This window comes from Mustelus asterias, chromosome 4, assembly GCF_964213995.1.
Source record: "Mustelus asterias chromosome 4, sMusAst1.hap1.1, whole genome shotgun sequence".
Lineage (NCBI taxonomy): Eukaryota > Metazoa > Chordata > Chondrichthyes > Carcharhiniformes > Triakidae > Mustelus > Mustelus asterias.
In genome coordinates this window covers 1,979,424-1,997,590 of record NC_135804.1, presented here as the reverse complement: position 1 = coordinate 1,997,590, position 18,167 = coordinate 1,979,424, and the positions used below count along the sequence as shown (strand labels likewise).

The following is an 18,167-nucleotide window of genomic DNA, read 5'->3' as shown; positions in this document are numbered from 1 at the left end:
TTGGAACCTTTTTGGTCAAATAGTTCGGATGGGGCAGGTTTTGTGCAGTGTGTGCAGGAGGGTTTCCTGACACAATATGTGGATAGGCTGACAAGAGGTGAGGCCACATTGGATTTGGTACTGGGAAATGAACAGGGCCAAGTGTTAGATTTGGTTGTGGGAGAGCACTTTGGAGATAGTGACCACAATTCGGTGTCTTTTGTTATTGCAATGGAGAGGGATAGGGCCGTACGACAGGGCAAGGTTTACAATTGGGGGAGAGATAATTATGATGCGATTCGGCAAGAATTAAGGGGCATAAGATGGGAACAGAAACTGTCAGGGAAAGGCACTAATGAAAAGTGGAACTTTTTCAAGGAACAAATACTGGGTGTCCTTGATAGGGAGGAAATGGCCGAGTGAGGGAACCATGGTTCACAAAAGAGGTGGAATGTCTTGTAAAAAGGAAGAGGGAAGCTTATGTAGGGATGAGGAAACAAGGTTCAGATGGCTCGATTGAGGGTTACAAGTTAGCAAGGAATGAGCTGAAAAAGGGGTTTAGGAGAGCTAGGAGGGGACATGAGAAGTCCTTGGCGGGTCGGATCAAGGAAAACCCCAAGGCTTTTTACTCTTATGTGAGGAATAAAAGAATGACCAGGGTGAGGTTAGGGCCGGTCAAGGACAGTAGTGGGAACTTGTGTATGGAGTCAGTAGAGATAGGCGAGGTGATGAATGAATACTTTTCTTCAGTGTTCACCAAGGAGAGGGGCCATGTTTTTGAGGAAGAGAAGGTGTTACAGGCTAATAGGCTGGAGGAAATAGATGTTCGGAGGGAGGATGTCCTGGCAGTTTTGAATAAACTGAAGGTCGATAAGTCCCCTGGGCCCGCAGATTGGAAAACAGCAAATGTGACGCCACTGTTTAAAAAAGGAGGTAGAAAAAAGGCAGGTAACTATAGGCCGGTTAGCTTAACTTCTGTAGTAGGGAAAATGCTTGAATCTATCATCAAGGAAGAAATAGCAAGACATCTGGATATAAATTGTCCCATTGGAAAGATGCAGCATAGGTTCATGAAGGGAAGGTCATGTTTGACTAATTTGGTGGAATTCTTTGCGAACATTACATGCGCAGTGGACAATGGGGAACCTGTGGATGTGGTGTATCTGGATTTCCAGAAGGCATTTGACAAGGTGCCGCACCAAAGACTGCTGCATAAGCTAAAGGTGCACAGTGTTACGGGGAATGTATAGCATGGATAGAGGGTTGGTTAACTAACAGAAAGCAAAGAGTGGGGGTAAATGGGTGTTTTTCTGATTGGCGATCAGTGACTAGTGGTGTGCCTCAGGGATCAGTGTTGGGACCACAATTGTTTATGATTTACATAGATGATATGGAGATGGGGACCAAGTGTAGTGTGTCAAAATTCACAGATTTTAAGATGAGTGACAGAGCAAAGTGTGCAGAGGACGCTGAAAGTCTGCAGCGGGATATAGATAGTCTAAGTGAGTGGGCGAGGGTCTGGCAGATGGAGTACAATGTTGGTAAATGTGAGGTCATCCATTTTGGTAGGAATAACAGCAAAATGGACTATTATTTAAATGGTAAAAAATTGCAGCATGCTGCTGTGCAGAGGGACCTGGGTGTCCTTGTGCAGGAATCTCAAGGAGTTAGTTTGCAGGTGCAGCAGGTAATTAAGAAGGTAAATGGAATTTTGTCCTTCATTGCTAGAGGGATGGAGTTTAAAAACAGCGAGGTTATATTGCAGCTGTATAAGGTGCTGGTGAGGCCACACCTGGAGTACTGTGTACAGTTTTGGTCTCCTTACTTGAGAAAGGATATACTGGCACTGGAGAGGGTGCAGAGGAGATTCACTAGGTTGATTATGGAGTTGAGAGGGTTGGCCTATGAGGAGAGACTGAGTAGACTGGGGCTATACTCATTGGAATTCAGAAGAATGAGGGGAGATCTTATAGAAACATATAAGATTATGAAGGGAATAGGTAAGATAGAAGCAGGGAAGTTGTTTCCACTGGCAGGTGAAACTAGAACTAGGGGGCATAGCCTCAAAATAAGGGAAGCAGATTTGGGACTGAGTTGAGGAGGAACTTCTTCACACAAAGGGTTGTGAATCTGTGGAATTCCCTGCCCAGTGAAGCAGTTGAGGCTACCTCATTGAATGTTTTTAAGGCAAGGATAGATAAATTTTTGAACAGTAAAGGAATTAAGGGTTATGGTGAGCGGGAGGGTAAGTGGAGCTGAGTCCATGAAAAGATCAGCCATGATCTTATTGAATGGCGGAGCAGGCTCGAGGGGCCAGATGGCCTACTCCTGCTCCTAGTTCTTATGTTCTTATGTCATTAGGATGTTGCACAGGTTGCCGTTGGGAGATTCGGTTTGTACTCTGTTCCAGCGAGAGTTCCTTCAGTAACCTGTTGTGTTTACTTTCAATCTATGTGTGCAAACTACATTTCCTGTTGTTAAAACCCACAATCTCAAACGTAGTTAGAACCTTGTAATAAAAAGAGATTGCTGGTGATTCAGGATTTTGTTTTATCGACAACATGGAGAAAAAAATAGTGGCTCCTCACTCTTCGAATATTCGAAACAAAATGAGAAAATGCTGGAAAATCCCGCAGGTCTGACAGCATCTGTGGAGAGAGAATAGAGCCAGTGTTTCGAGTCTGGATAACCCTTCATCAGAGCAGGTCTCATGATGGGAGTGGAATCGGAGGGTATGAAGGAGCTCTGTGTATTTGAAGATTTTGTCACTTGAAGCTCTGCAGCAGATTAATGTCTTACATTTTTGTTGGAATTGCTAACGTGTCTCTGTTTTTGTGATTGAACCAGGGGTTGGGTGGCCTGACATGCACCGTCTGGCTGAGAGAGTGCAGCTGGAAGAGTTGACAAGGATTGGCATTCTCAAAGGCAGTGTGGCTGACATGATGAAAGTCTATTTAGGAGCAATCTTCATGCCTCACGGTCTGGGTCACCTCCTGGGATGTGACGTACATGATGTTGGCGGATACCCAGAGGTCAGTGCTCCATTCCATCCCGCCTTATTCAGCCGGGGTTTAACATGAGGAGAGAATCCAGCTTTAACTTTCTGTCACAGACCCTACTCACCGATAAGCCAATGACCCCCCCCCACCCCCCGACCCCCACCGGTATTACCAATCCCCCTCGCATTCCCAATCCCCCCCCTCGCATTCCCCGTCCCCCTCCCATTCCCCGTCCACCTCCCATTCCCCGTCCCCCTCGCATTCCCCGCCCCCCCTCCCATTCCCCGTCCCCCCTCCCATTCCCCGTCCCCCTCCCATTCCCCACCCCCCTCGCATTCCCCATCCCCCTCCCATTCCCCCACCCCCCTCCCATTCCCCACCCCCTCCCATTCCCCACCCCCCTCCCATTCCCCACCCCCCTCCCATTCCCCGTCCCCCCTCCCATTCCCGTCCCCCCTCCCATTCCCCGTCCCCCCTCGCATTCCCCGTCCCCCCTCGCATTCCCCGCCCCCCTCGCATTCCCCGCCCCCCTCGCATTCCCCGCCCCCCTCGCATTCCCCGCCCCCCTCGCATTCCCCGCCCCCCTCGCATTCCCCGCCCCCTCGCATTCCCCGCCCCCCCTCGCATTCCCCGCCCCCCTCGCATTCCCCGCCCCCCTCGCATTCCCCGCCCCCCTCGCATTCCCCGCCCCCCTCGCATTCCCCGCCCCCCTCGCATTCCCCCGCCCCCCTCGCATTCCCAATCTCTCCCTCGCGTTCCCCGTCCCCCTCGTGTTCCCCGTCCCCCTCGCGTTCCCCGTCCCCCTCGCATTCCCAATCTCCCCCTCGCATTCCCAATCTCCCCCTCGCATTCCCAATCTCCCCCTCGCATTCCCAATCTCCCCCTCGCATTCCCAATCTCCCCCTCGCATTCCCAATCTCCCCCTCGCATTCCCAATCCCTTGGGAAGCTGTTCACTCTCCGTGGAAAACGGGTTCCCCTCTGCCGGCTGCTCCACCTGAGTGTGTAAATCAGGATAGTGAGAGCTAACGGGCTGTTTGACCATACTGTGCATCACACCTCAGCCAAAATCAGGTGTTGTTCCAGCAGAGTGCAATCCGAGGTTTAGCTTATTTATTAGTGTCACAAGTAGGCTTACATTAACACTGCAATGAAGTTACTGTGAAAATCCCCCAGTCGCCACACTCCGGTGCCTGTTCGGGTTACACTGAGGGAGAATTTAGCATGGCCAATGCACCTAACCAACACGTCTTTCAGACTGTGGGAGGAAACCGGAGCACCCGGAGGAAACCCACGCAGACACGGGGAGAACATGCAGACTCCACACAGACAGTGACCCAAGCCGGGAATTGAACCCAGGTCCCTGGCGATGTGAGGCAGCAGTGCTAACCACTGTACCACCATGCTGCCCATCGGCTGATAGTCCCCCTGCAATCTTCTTCCTCATTCTCCTTTCTTTCTCCTCCCTCCCCCACTCCCTTCCCCCCTCTCATCCTCCCCATTCCTCCACTCTCTCTCGTGCTTCTCCCCCCTCCTCTACCCCACCTACCCCCGTTCCCCCCTTCCCCGTTCCCCCCTTCCCTGCCCCTCCTTCCCTGCCCCCCTTCCCCCCGTCCGCCCTTCCCCCGTTCCCCCTTCCCCCGTCCCCCTTCCCCAGTCCCCCCTTCCCCGTCCCCCCTTCCCCGTCCCCCCTTCCCCGTCCCCCCTTCCCCGTCCCCCCTTTTCCCCACCCCCCTTTCCCCTTCCCCCGTCCCCCACCCCCCTTTCCCCTTCCCCGTCCCCCCTTCCCGTCTCCCCTTCCCATCCCCCCTTTCCCGTCCCCCCTTTCCCCCGTCCCCCCCTTTCCCCGTCCCCCCCTTTCCCCGTCCCCCCTTTCCCCGTCCCCCCCTTTCCCCGTCCCCCTTCCCCGCTCCCTTTCCCCGCCCCCCCTTTCCCCACCCCCTTTCTCCACCCCCCTTTGCCCGCTCCCCCTTTCCCCGCCCCTCCCTCCATGCCCCCTTTCCCCACCCCCCCTTTCCACGCCCCCCCATTTCCCACTTCCCAGCCCCCCCTTTCTCTGCCCCCCTCTTTCCCACCCTCCCTTTCCCTGCCCCCCCTCTCCCCGCACCCCCTTTCCCCACCCCCCCTTTCCGCGCCCCCACATTTCCCTGCCCCCACATTTCCCCGCCCCCCCTTTCCACCCCCCTTTCCCCGCCCCCCCCTTTCCTCACCCCCTTTCCTTGCCCCCTTTCCCCACCACCTTTCCCCACGTGCCCCCTTTTCCCAGGCCCCACCTTTCCCCGCCCCCCCTTTCCCCGCCCCCCTTTACCCGCCCACCCCTTTTCCCCACCCCCCGTCCCCCACCCTCCTTTCCCCTTCCCCCGTCCCCCCTTCCCCTTCCCCCCATCCCCTTCCCCCCTTTCCTGCCCGCCCGTTCCCTGCCCCCCCTTTCCCCGCCCCCTTTCGCTGCCCCCCTTTCCCCGCCCCCATTTCTCCGCCCCCCCTTTCCCCGCCCCCCTTTTCCCCGCCCCCCCCTTTCCCCGCCCTCCCTTTCCCCGCCCCCGCTTCCCCTGGCCCCCCTTTCCCCACCCCCACTTCCCCTGGCCCCCCTTTCCCCACCCCCCTTTCCCCACCCCCCCTTTCCCCACCCCCCCTTTCCCCACCCCCCCTTTCCCCACCCCCCTTTCCCCGCCCCCCCTTTCCCCGCCCCCCCTTTCCCCGCCCCCCCTTTCCCCGCCCCCCCTTTCCCCGCCCCCCCTTTCCCCACCCCCCCTTTCCCTGCCCACCTTTTCCCTGACCCCCCTTTCCCTGCCCCCCTTTCCCTGCCCCCTTTCCCCACACCCCGTTTCAGCACCCGCACATTTCCCCGCCCTCCCTCTTTCCCCGCGTGCCCCCTTTCCTCGCTCCCCCTTTCTTGCCCCCCTTTCCCCGCCCGCTTTCCCCGCCCCCACTTTCACTGCCCCCCCTTTCCCCACCCACCCCTTTCCCTGCCCCCCTTTCCCCACCCCCTTCCCCATTCCCCCACCTCCGTTCCCCGTCCCCCCTTCTCAGTCCCCCCTTCCCCGTCCCCCTTCCCCCTTCCCGCCCCCTCTTCCCACGTCCACCCCCTTTCCCCCGCCCCCCTTCCCCGCCCCTCCTTCCCCCGCTCCCCTTTCCCCAGCCCCCCTTTCCCTTGCCCCCTTTCCCCCACCCCCCTATCCCGCACCCCCCTTTCCCCCACCCCCCTTTCCCCCCCCTTACCCTGTCCCCCTTTCCCGGCCCCTTTCTCCACCCCCTTTCCATGCCCCCCTTTCCCTGCCCCCCCATTCTGCGCCCCACTTCCCTCCCCCCTTTCCCCGTCCCCCCTTTCCCCGTCCCCCCTTTCCCCATCCCCCCTTTCCCCGTCCCCCCTTCCCGTCCCCCCTTTCCCCCGTCCCCCCTTTCCCCGTCCGCCCTTTCCCGTCCGCCCTTTCCCCGTCCCCCCTTTCCCCGTCCCCTTTCCCCGTCCCCCCTTTCCCCGCCCCCCCTTTCCACGCCCCCCTTTCCACGCCCCTCCTTTCCCCGCCCCCCCTTTCCCGCCCCCCCTTTCCCCGCCCCCCCTTTCCCCGCCCCCCCTTTCCCCGCCCCCCTTTCCCCGCCCCCCCTTTCCCCGCCCCCCCTTTCCCCGCCCCCCCTTCCCCGCCCCCCCTTTCCCCACCCCCCCTTTTTCCGCCCCCCCTTTTTCCGCCCCCCCTTTTCCAGCCCCCCTTTCCCAGCCCCCCTTTCCCCGCTCCTTTCCCCGCTCCCCCTTTCCCCGCTCCCCCTTTCCCCGCTCCCCCTTTCCCCGCTCCCCCTTTCCCCGCCCCCCCTTTCCCCGACCCCCCTTTCCCCGCCCCCCATTCCCCGCCCCCCCCTTTCCCCGCCCCCCCCTTTCCCCGACCCCCCTTTCCCCGACCCCCCTTTCCCCGGCCCCCTTTCCCCGCCCCCCCTTTCCCCGGCCCCCCCTTCCCCCGCCCCCCTTTCCCCGCCTCATCTTTCCCCGCCCCTTTCCCCACCCCCTTTTTCTGCCCCCTTTCCCCGCTCCCCTTTCCCCACCCCCGCTTCCCCGCCCCCCTTTTCTGCCCCCTTTCCCCGTCCCCCTTTCACCGCCCCCCCCTTTTCCCCGCCCCTTTTCACCGCCCCCCCTTTCCCCGCCCCCCTTTTCTGGCCCCCTTTCCCTGCCCCCCTTTCGCCACCCCCGCTTTCCCCGCCCCGCTTTCCTCACCCACCCCTTTCGCCACCCCCCCTTTGCCCATTCCCCCATCCCGCCTTCCCGTCCCGCCTTCCCCGTCCCCACTTCGCCCGTCTCCCCTTTCCCCGTCTCCCCTTCCCCCGTCCCTCCTACCCCGTCCCCCTTTCCCCCGTCCCCTTTCCCCCGTCCCCCTTTCCCCCATCTCCCCTTTCCCCCGTCCCCCTTTCCCCGCCTCCCTTTCCCCGTCCCCCTTTCCCCCATCTCCCCTTTCCCCCGTCTCCCCTTTCCCCCGTCTCCCCTTTCCCCATCTCCCTTTCCCCCCCGTCTCCCCCTTTCCCCGTCCCACTTTCCCCTTTCCCCGTCTCCCCTTCCCCTGTCTCCCCTTTCCCCGTCTCCCCTTTTCTCCCCGTCTCCCCTTTCCCCCGTCTCTCCTTTCCCCGTCTCCCTTTTCCCCGTCTGCCCCTTTCCCAAGTCTCCCCTTTCCCCCGTCTCCCCTTTCCCCGTCTCCCTTTCCCCGTCTCCCCTTCCCCATCCCCCGTCCCCTTCCCCCGTCCCCCTTCCGCCCGTCCCCGCTTCGCCCGTCACCCCTTCCCCTTTCCCCCGCCCCCCTTACCCTGCCCTCCTTACCCTGCCCCCTTTCCCCATTCCCCATTTTCCCCACCCCCCCTTTCCCCAACCCCCTTCCGCGCCCCCACATTTCCCAAGCCCCCTTTCCCCGCCCCCTTCCCCGCCCCCCCTTCCCCGCCCCCCTTTCCCCGCCCCCGTTCCCCGCCCCCTTCCCCGCCCCCCTTCCCGCCCCCCTTTCCCCGCCCCCCTTTCCCCGCCCCCTTTCCCCGCTCCCCTTTCCCCGCCCCCCCTTTCCACGCCCCCCCCTTTTCCTGCCCCCCTTTTCCGGCCGCCCCTTTCCCCGTCCCCCCTTTCCCCGCCCCCCCTTTCCCCGCCCCCCGCTTTCCCCTTCCCCCTTCCCCCGTTCCCCGTCCCCCCTTCCCCCATTCCCCCTTCCCCGTCCCCCCTTCCTCCGTCACCCCTTCCTCCATCCCCATTCCCCGTCCCCCCTTCGCCCGTCCCCCCTTCGGCCTTTCCCCCGCCCCCCTTTCTCCACGCCCCCTTCCCCGCCCCTCTTTCCCCCCGCTCCCCTTTCCCCCCGCCCCCCTTTCCCCGCCCCCTCTTTCCCCCAACCTCTTTCCCTGCCCCCCTTTCCCTGCCCCCTTTCCCTGCCCCCTTTCCCTGCCCCTTTCCCTGCCCCCTTCCCGCCCCCTTTCCCTGCCCCCTTTCCCTGCCCCCTTTCCCTGCCCCCATTTCCCTGCCCCCTTCCCTGCCCCCTTTCCCTGCCCCCTTTCCTGCCCCCTTTCCCTGCCCCCTTCCTGCCCCCCTTTCCCTGCCCCCTTTCCCTGCCCCCTTTCCCTGCCCCCTTTCCCTGCCCCCTTTCCCTGCCCCCCTTTCCGCCCCCCTTTCCCCGGCCCCCTTTCCCCGCCCCCCTTTCCCCCGCCCACCCTTTCCCGCCCACCCTTTCCCCCGCCCACCCCTTTCCCCGCCCCCCTTTCCCCCGCCCCCCCTGTCCCCCGCCCCCCTTTCCCCCGCCCCCCCTTTCCCCCGCCCCCCCTTTCCCCGCCCCCCCTTTCCCCCGCCCCCCCTTTCCCCGCCCCGCTTTCCCCTTCCCCCTTCCCCCGTTCCCCGTCCCCCCTTCCCCATTCCCCCTTCCCCGTCCCCCCTTCCTCCGTCACCCCTTCCTCCATCCCCATTCCTCCGTCCCCCTTCGCCCGTCCCCCCTTCGGCCTTTCCCCGCCCCCCTTTTCTCCCACGCCCCCTTCCCCGCCCCTCTTTCCCCCCCGCTCCCCTTTCCCCCGCCCCCCTTTCCCCCGCCCCCTCTTTCCCCCAACCCTCTTTCCCTGCCCCCTTTCCCTGCCCTTTCCTGCCCCTTCCCTGCCCTTCCTGCCCCCCTTCCCGCCCCCCTTCTCCCCCTTTCCCTGCCCCCCTTTCCCTGCCCCCATTTCCCTGCCCCCTTTCCCTGCCCCCCTTTCCTGCCCCCCTTTCCCTGCCCCCCTTTCCCTGCCCCCTTTCCCTGCCCCCTTTCCCTGCCCCCCCTTTCCCTGCCCCCTTCCTGCCCTTTCCTGCCCCCTTCCCCGCCCCCCTTTCCCCGCCCCCCTTTCCCCGCCCCCCTTTCCCCCGCCCACCCTTTCCCCCGCCCACCCTTTCCCCCGCCCACCCCTTTCCCCCGCCCCCCCTTTCCCCCGCCCCCCTTTCCCCCGCCCCCTTTCCCCGCCCCCTTTCCCCGCCCCCCCTTTCCCCCGCCCCCCTTTCCCGCCCCCCCTTTCCCCCGCCCCCTTTCCCCGCCCCCTTTCCCCCGCCCCTTTCCCCCGCCCCCTTTCCCCCGCCCCCTTTCCCCCGCCCCCTTTCCCCCGCCCCCTTACCCCCGCCCCCTTACCCCGCCCCTTACCCCGTCCCCCTTTCCCCGTCCCCCTTTCCCGTCCCCCTTTCCCCGTCTCCCCTTTCCCGCCCCTTTCCCCCCCTTTCCCCGCCCCGCCTCGTTGCTGTGTTGCTGAGGGTTCGTTGCTGTGGGGCTGAGGGTTCGTTGCTGTGGGGCTGAGGGTTCGTTGCTGTGTTGCTGAGGGTTCGTTGCTGTGGGGCTGAGGGTTCGTTGCTGTGTTGCTGAGGGTTCGTTGCTGTGGGGCTGAGGGTTCGTTGCTGTGTTGCTGAGGGTTCGTTGCTGTGTTGCAGGGTGTGGATCGTATCGATGAGCCTGGACTCCGCAGTCTCCGTACGACACGCAGTCTGCTACAGGGGATGGTGCTGACCATCGAGCCAGGAATCTATTTCATCGACACCCTCTTGGATCAGGCTCTTGCAGACCCAGCCCAGGCTTGTTTCATCAATAAGGACATCCTGTCTCGGTTCCGAGGATTTGGTGGTGTGAGTACTCAGCAGTATTTACCATGGATATTCCCAGAGTCTGACAGCACCACAGGAGCCCACTGTGGCTGTACGGTGTAACAAAGTCTGTCCGTCATTTACCTTCTATTCAGGAAAAGAACTGAATACTTTTCATCGAGGTGGGGACAGTGTAGAGGGAGCTTTACTCTGTATCTAACCCGTGCTGTACCTGTCCTGGGAGTGTTTGATGGGGACAGTGTGGAGGGAGCTTTACTCTGTATCTCACCCCGTGCTGTACCTGTCCTGGGAGTGTTTGATGGGGACAGTGTAGAGGGAGCTTTACTCTGTATCTAACTCCATGCTGTACCTGTCCTGGGAGTGTTTGATGGGGGACAGTGTAGAGGGAGCTTTACTCTGTATCTAACCCTGTGCTGTACCTGTCCTGGGAGTGTTTGATGGGGACAGTGTAGAGGGAGCTTTACTCTGTATCTAACCCCGTGCTGTACCTGTCCTGGGAGTGTTTGATGGGAGATAGTGTAGAGGGAGCTTTACTCTGGATCTAACCCCGTGCTGTACCTGTCCTGGGAGTGTTTGATGGGGGACAGTGAAGAGGGAGCTTTACTCTCTATCTAACCCCGTTCTGTACCTGTCCTGGGAGTGTTTGATGGGAGACAGTGTGGAGGGAGCTTTACTCTGGATCTAACCCCGTGCTGTACCTGTCCTGGGAGTGTTTGATGGGGGACAGTGTAGAGGGAGCTTTACTCTGGATCTAACCCCGTGCTGTACCTGTCCTGGGAGTGTTTGATGGGGACAGTGTAGAGGGAGCTTTACTCTGTATCTAACTCCATGCTGTACCTGTCCTGGGAGTGTTTGATGGGGGACAGTGTAGAGGGAGCTTTACTCTGTATCTAACCCTGTGCTGTACCTGTCCTGGGAGTGTTTGATGGGGACAGTGTAGAGGGAGCTTTACTCTGTATCTAACCCCGTGCTGTACCTGTCCTGGGAGTGTTTGATGAGGACAGTGTAGAGGGAGCTTTACTCTGTATCTAACTCCATGCTATACCTGTCGTGGGAGTGTTTGATGGGGGACAGTGTAGAGGGAGCTTTACTCTGTATCTAACCCTGTGCTGTACCTGTCCTGGGAGTGTTTGATGGGGACAGTGTCGAGGGAGCTTTACTCTGTATCTAACCCCGTGCTGTACCTGTCCTGGGAGTGTTTGATGGGGGACAGTGTAGAGGGAGCTTTACTCTGGATCTAACCCCGTGCTGTCCCTGTCCTGGGAGTGTTTGATGGGGGACAGTGTAGAGGGAGCTTTACTCTGTATCTAACCCCGTGCTGTACCTGTCCTGGGAGTGTTTGATGGGGACAGTGTAGATGGAGCTTTACTCTGTATCTAACCCCGTGCTGTACCTGTCCTGATGACGTCAGCATTTTTAATAGTGAATGTTCTGTGAAGGGGCTGGAGGGAGTGGAGCGATTCTGAGTCTCAAGGACGTGATGTAATGTGTGAGCACTGAGCAGGTCAGTGGGATGCGATGTGTGTGCCTGGGCTATTTATACTCCGACTCTAATGCGAGGTCAGTGTATAATTACCACAGCAATCGCGTGGGAGTAACCTCCAATTTACTGCCTGCGAGATTTACACCTGATCTGATAGGAGGTTTATTGAAGGCTTTGTGACTGCTTACTGATAAGATAGGCGGGTATAAAATCAGTGTCAGGGCGGTTTGTTTAGGAGATAATTTTGGAGAAGTTTGGGGTGTGTAATAAATACATATTAGTTTAGACTTGATTGGCACAAATGCTCACAGCAGCAAATTGTGTCGGCACTGACAGGAACTACGGACTTCACCCCTTCCTGCCCATCCCAACCTCTGAACTGTCCAGTCGCCCAATCACTGACCCTCTGGAACCTGACAGCTTGACATTGTTCCTCATCGCTGATCAATGGTTATATCAACCTGTGCTGCTCACATTTCTCAGATTTTCATTTGAAACAGACTGTTTCTGCTGCTTCCACCATCCTTTCAGGCAGTGAACCCCAGATCACAGCAACTCACTGGGGAAATATTTTTGTTAATGTTCCCTCTGGTTCTTGTGCCAATTCCCTTAAACCTGTGTCCCTCTGGTAATCGATTGTGTGAAAGTACTTGCTCTGTGTGAACGCTGTCTGATTTTGAACACCTCGAGTGATCTCCCTTTACTCAAAGGAGATCAATTTCAGTTTCTGCAATCTCCCCACGTGAACTAACATCCTCATTAGTAATATATATAAATGATTTGGAGGAAAATGTAACTGGATTGATTGGTAGGTTTACGGACAACACAAAGGTTGGTGGATTTGAGGATAGTGATGAGGACCATCAGAGGATACAGCAGGATATAGATCAGTTGGAGACTTGGGCGGAGAGATGGCAGATGGAGTTTAATCCGGACAAATGTGAGGTAATGCATTTTGGAAGGTCTAATACAGATAGGAAATATACAGTAAATGTCAGAACTCTTAAGAGTATTGATAGGCAGAGGGATCTGGGTGTACACATACACAGGTCACTGAAAGTGGCAATGCAGGTGGAGAAGGTAGTCAAGAAGTAATACGGCATGCTTGCCTTCATCGGCCGGGGCATTGAGTTTAAAAATTGGCAAGTCATGTTGCAGCTTTATAGAACCTTTTATCAGGCTGCACTTGGAATATAGTGTTCAATTCTGGTCGCCACACTACCAGAAGGATGTGGAGGCTTTGGAGAGGGTACAGAAAAGATTTACCAGGATGTTGCCTGGTATGGAGGGTATTAGCTATGAGGAGAGGTTGGAGAAACTTGGTTTGTTCTCACTGGAGCGACGGAGGTTAAGGGGCGACCTGATAGAAGTCTACAAGATTATGAGAGGCATGGACAGAGTGGATAGTCAGAAGCTTTTTCCCAAGGTGGAAGAGTCAATTACTCGGGGGCACAGGTTTAAGGTGCGAGGGGCAAGGTTGAAAGGAGAAGTACGAGGCAGATTTTTTACACAGAGGGTGGTGGGTGCCTGGAACTCGCTGCCGGGGGAGGTAGTGGAAGCGGATACGGTAGTGACTTTTAAGGGGCATCTTGACAAATACATGAATAGGTGGGAATGGAAGGATATGATCCCCGGAAGGGTAGAGGGATTTAGTTCAGTTGGGCAGCATGGTCGGTGCAGGCTTGGAGGGCCGAAGGGCCTGTTCCTGTGCTGTAATTTTCTTTGTTCTTTGATCTTTGGTATTCACCATCACCAAGTCATTGCCATCCTGAACTTTCCTTCCGATATATCCCAGCGCAGGATCTCTCACAGTCCTCCTTTTGAGATCAGCAATGCTTTCAGAGGATTTGCCGGAAACATTGTCCACTCTGTCCCGTTCATAAAGCGATGGGTTCTGTAAGAAAAGCAGAATACTGTGGATGCCGGATAATCTTCTGCCATTTTCCAGCCATCCTGCAGGGGTTCCTCCAGAGTCCGTCCAGAGGGAATATTGCGAAGGAGGGGAGGGGGTGGGGGGGGAATTTTGGTTAATACAAGAGGGTGGGTTGACGAGGGGTTGGGGGATTTGGCCTTGTTTAGTGTGTGCTGGGAACTATATGGTTGGGTCTTGAATGATTCGAGCAAGGTGAAGGGTGGCGATCCAGTCCCAGAGGACACCAAATCTGGCTTTGCCTAATCGGGATTACTGATCAGACAGAGATGGAGATGGTGTTGGATCCAATCGGAGTAGCTGAGGACTGATTGGAGTTTACACAGGGACTGATTGGAGTTTACACAGAGACTGATTGGAGTTTACACAGAGACTGATTGGAGTTTACACAGAGACTGATTGGAGTTTACACAGGGACTGATTGGAGTTTACACAGGGACTGATTGGAGTTTACACAGGGACTGATTGGAGTTTACACAGAGACTGATTGGAGTTTACACAGAGACTGATTGGAGTTTACACAGGGACTGATTGGAGTTTACACAGAGACTGATTGGAGTTACACAGAGACTGATTGGAGTTTACACAGAGACTGATTGGAGTTTACACAGAGACTGATTGGAGTTTACACAGAGACTGATTGGAGTTTACACAGGGACTGATTGGAGTTTACACAGGGACTGATTGGAGTTTACACAGAGACTGATTGGAGTTTACACATGGACTGATTGGAGTTTACACAGGGACTGATTGGAGTTTACACATGGACTGATTGGAGTTTACACAGGGACTGATTGGAGTTTACACAGAGACTGATTGGAGTTTACACAGTGACTGATTGGAGTTTACACAGGGACTGATTGGAGTTTACACAGAGACTGATTGGAGTTTACACAGAGACTGATTGGAGTTTACACAGAGACTGATTGGAGTTTACACAGAGACTGATTGGAGTTTACACAGGGACTGATTGGAGTTTACACAGAGACTGATTGGAGTTTACACATGGACTGATTGGAGTTTACACAGGGACTGATTGGAGTTTACACATGGACTGATTGGAGTTTACACAGGGACTGATTGGAGTTTACACAGGGACTGATTGGAGTTTACACAGAGACTGATTGGAGTTTACACAGAGACTGATTGGAGTTTACACAGTGACTGATTAGAGTTTACACAGGGACTGATTGGAGTTTACACAGGGACTGATTGGAGTTTACACAGAGACTGATTAGAGTTTACACAGGGACTGATTGGAGTTTGCACATGGACTGATTGGAGTTTACACAGGGACTGATTGGAGTTTACACAGAGACTGATTGGAGTTTACACAGGGACTGATTGGAGTTTACACAGAGACTGATTGGAGTTTACACAGAGACTGATTGGAGTTTACACAGGGACTGATTGGAGTTTACACAGAGACTGATTGGAGTTTACACAGAGACTGATTGGAGTTTACACAGAGACTGATTGGAGTTTACACAGGGACTGATTGGAGTTTACACAGAGACTGATTAGAGTTTACACAGGGACTCATTGGAGTTTGCACATGGACTGATTGGAGTTTACACAGGGACTGATTGGAGTTTACACAGGGACTGATTGGAGTTTACACAGTGGGACTGATTGGAGTTTACACAGGGACTGATTGGAGTTTACACAGGGACTGATTGGAGTTTACACATGGACTGATTGGAGTTTACGCAGGGACTGATTGGAGTTTACGCAGGGACTGATTGGAGTTTACGCAGGGACTGATTGGAGTTTACGCAGGGACTGATTGGAGTTTACACAGAGACTGATTGGAGTTTACACAGGGACTGATTGGAGTTTACACAGGGACTGATTGGAGTTTACACAGAGACTGATTAGAGTTTACACAGGGACTGATTGGAGTTTGCACATGGACTGATTGGAGTTTACACAGGGACTGATTGGAGTTTACACAGAGACTGATTGGAGTTTACACAGAGACTGATTGGAGTTTACACAGAGACTGATTGGAGTTTACACAGAGACTGATTAGAGTTTACACAGGGACTGATTGGAGTTTACACAGAGACTGATTGGAGTTTACACATGGACTGATTGGAGTTTACGCAGGGACTGATTGGAGTTTACGCAGGGACTGATTGGAGTTTACGCAGGGACTGATTGGAGTTTACACAGAGACTGATTGGAGTTTACACAGGGACTGATTGGAGTTTACACAGGGACTGATTGGAGTTTACACAGAGACTGATTAGAGTTTACACAGGGACTGATTGGAGTTTGCACATGGACTGATTGGAGTTTACACAGGGACTGATTGGAGTTTACACAGAGACTGATTGGAGTTTACACAGAGACTGATTGGAGTTTACACAGAGACTGATTGGAGTTTACACAGAGACTGATTAGAGTTTACACAGGGACTGATTGGAGTTTACACAGAGACTGATTAGAGTTTACACAGGGACTGATTGGAGTTTACGCAGGGACTGATTGGAGTTTACGCAGGGACTGATTGGAGTTTACACAGAGACTGATTAGAGTTTACACAGGGACTGATTGGAGTTTACACAGAGACTGATTAGAGTTTACACAGGGACTGATTGGAGTTTACACAGAGACTGATTGGAGTTTACGCAGGGACTGATTGGAGTTTACACAGAGACTGATTAGAGTTTACACAGGGACTGATTGGAGTTTACACAGAGACTGATTAGAGTTTACACAGGGACTGATTGGAGTTTACACAGAGACTGATTGGAGTTTACACAGGGACTGATTGGAGTTTACACAGAGACTGATTGGAGTTTACACAGGGACTGATTGGAGTTTACACAGGGACTGATTGGAGTTTACACAGAGACTGATTGGAGTTTACACAGAGACTGATTGGAGTTTACACAGGGACTGATTGGAGTTTACACAGGGACTGATTGGAGTTTACACAGAGACTGATTGGAGTTTACACAGCGACTGATTGGAGTTTGCACAGAGACTGATTGGAGTTTACACAGTGGGACTGATTGGAGTTTACACAGAGACTGATTGGAGTTTACGCAGGGACTGATTGGAGTTTACACAGAGACTGATTGGAGTTTACACAGGGACTGATTGGAGTTTACACAGAGACTGATTGGAGTTTACACAGGGACTGATTGGAGTTTACACAGAGACTGATTGGAGTTTACACAGGGACTGATTGGAGTTTACACAGGGACTGATTGGAGTTTACACAGAGACTGATTGGAGTTTACACAGAGACTGATTGGAGTTTACACAGGGACTGATTGGAGTTTACACAGAGACTGATTGGAGTTTACACAGAGACTGATTGGAGTTTACACAGAGACTGATTGGAGTTTACACAGGGACTGATTGGAGTTTACACAGGGACTGATTGGAGTTTACACAGAGACTGATTGGAGTTTACACAGAGACTGATTGGAGTTTACACAGGGACTGATTGAAGTTTACGCAGGGACTGATTGGAGTTTACGCAGGGACTGATTGGAGTTTACCCAGGGACTGATTGGAGTTTACACAGGGACTGATTGGAGTTTACACAGAGACTGATTGGAGTTTACACAGGGACTGATTGGAGTTTACACAGGGACTGATTGGAGTTTACACAGGGACTGATTGGAGTTTACACAGGGACTGATTGGAGTTTACACAGAGACTGATTAGAGTTTACACAGGGACTGATTGGAGTTTACGCAGGGACTGATTGGAGTTTACGCAGGGACTGATTGGAGTTTACGCAGGGACTGATTGGAGTTTACACAGGGACTGATTGGAGTTTACACAGAGACTGATTGGAGTTTACACAGAGACTGATTGGAGTTTACACAGGGACTGATTGGAGTTTACACAGGGACTGATTGGAGTTTACACAGGGACTGATTGGAGTTTACGCAGGGACTGATTGGAGTTTACCCAGAGACTGATTGGAGTTTACACAGAGACTGATTGGAGTTTACACAGGGACTGATTGGAGTTTACACAGGGACTGATTGGAGTTTACACAGGGACTGATTGGAGTTTACGCAGGGACTGATTGGAGTTTACCCAGAGACTGATTGGAGTTTACACAGAGACTGATTGGAGTTTACACAGGGACTGATTAGAGTTTACACAGGGACTGATTGGAGTTTACACAGTGGGACTGATTGGAGTTTCCACAGGGACTGATTGGAGTTTACACAGGGACTGATTGGAGTTTACACAGGGACTGATTGGAGTTTACACAGAGACTGATTAGAGTTTACACAGAGACTGATTGGAGTTTACACAGGGACTGATTGGAGTTTAGACAGAGACTGATTGGAGTTTACACAGAGACTGATTGGAGTTTACACAGTGGGACTGATTGGAGTTTACACAGAGACTGATTGGAGTTTACACAGAGACTGATTGGAGTTTACACAGAGACTGATTGGAGTTTACACAGGGACTGATTGGAGTTTACACAGGGACTGATTGGAGTTTAGACAGAGGCTGATTGGAGTTTAGACAGAGACTGATTGGAGTTTACACAGAGACTGATTGGAGTTTACACAGAGACTGATTGGAGTTTACACAGGGACTGATTGGAGTTTACACAGAGACTGATTGGAGTTTCGACAGTGACTGATTGGAGTTTACACAGAGACTGATTGGAGTTTACACAGAGACTGATTGGAGTTTACACAGAGACTGATTGGAGTTTACACAGAGACTGATT

The 18,167-nt window shown here is 54.9% G+C and overlaps 1 protein-coding gene across 1 annotated transcript in view; it reads left to right on the top strand.

The window, feature by feature from the left end:
• The window catches only part of pepd (peptidase D), a 203,994-nt gene that overhangs the window by 184,462 nt on the left and 1,365 nt on the right, over positions 1 to 18,167 (top strand). The window contains exons 13-14 of the mRNA XM_078210505.1: positions 2,827 to 3,011; positions 9,864 to 10,055. Of these exons, the coding sequence (XP_078066631.1) occupies positions 2,827 to 3,011; positions 9,864 to 10,055 (377 nt within the window). The remainder of the gene's footprint in view (positions 1 to 2,826; positions 3,012 to 9,863; positions 10,056 to 18,167) is intronic.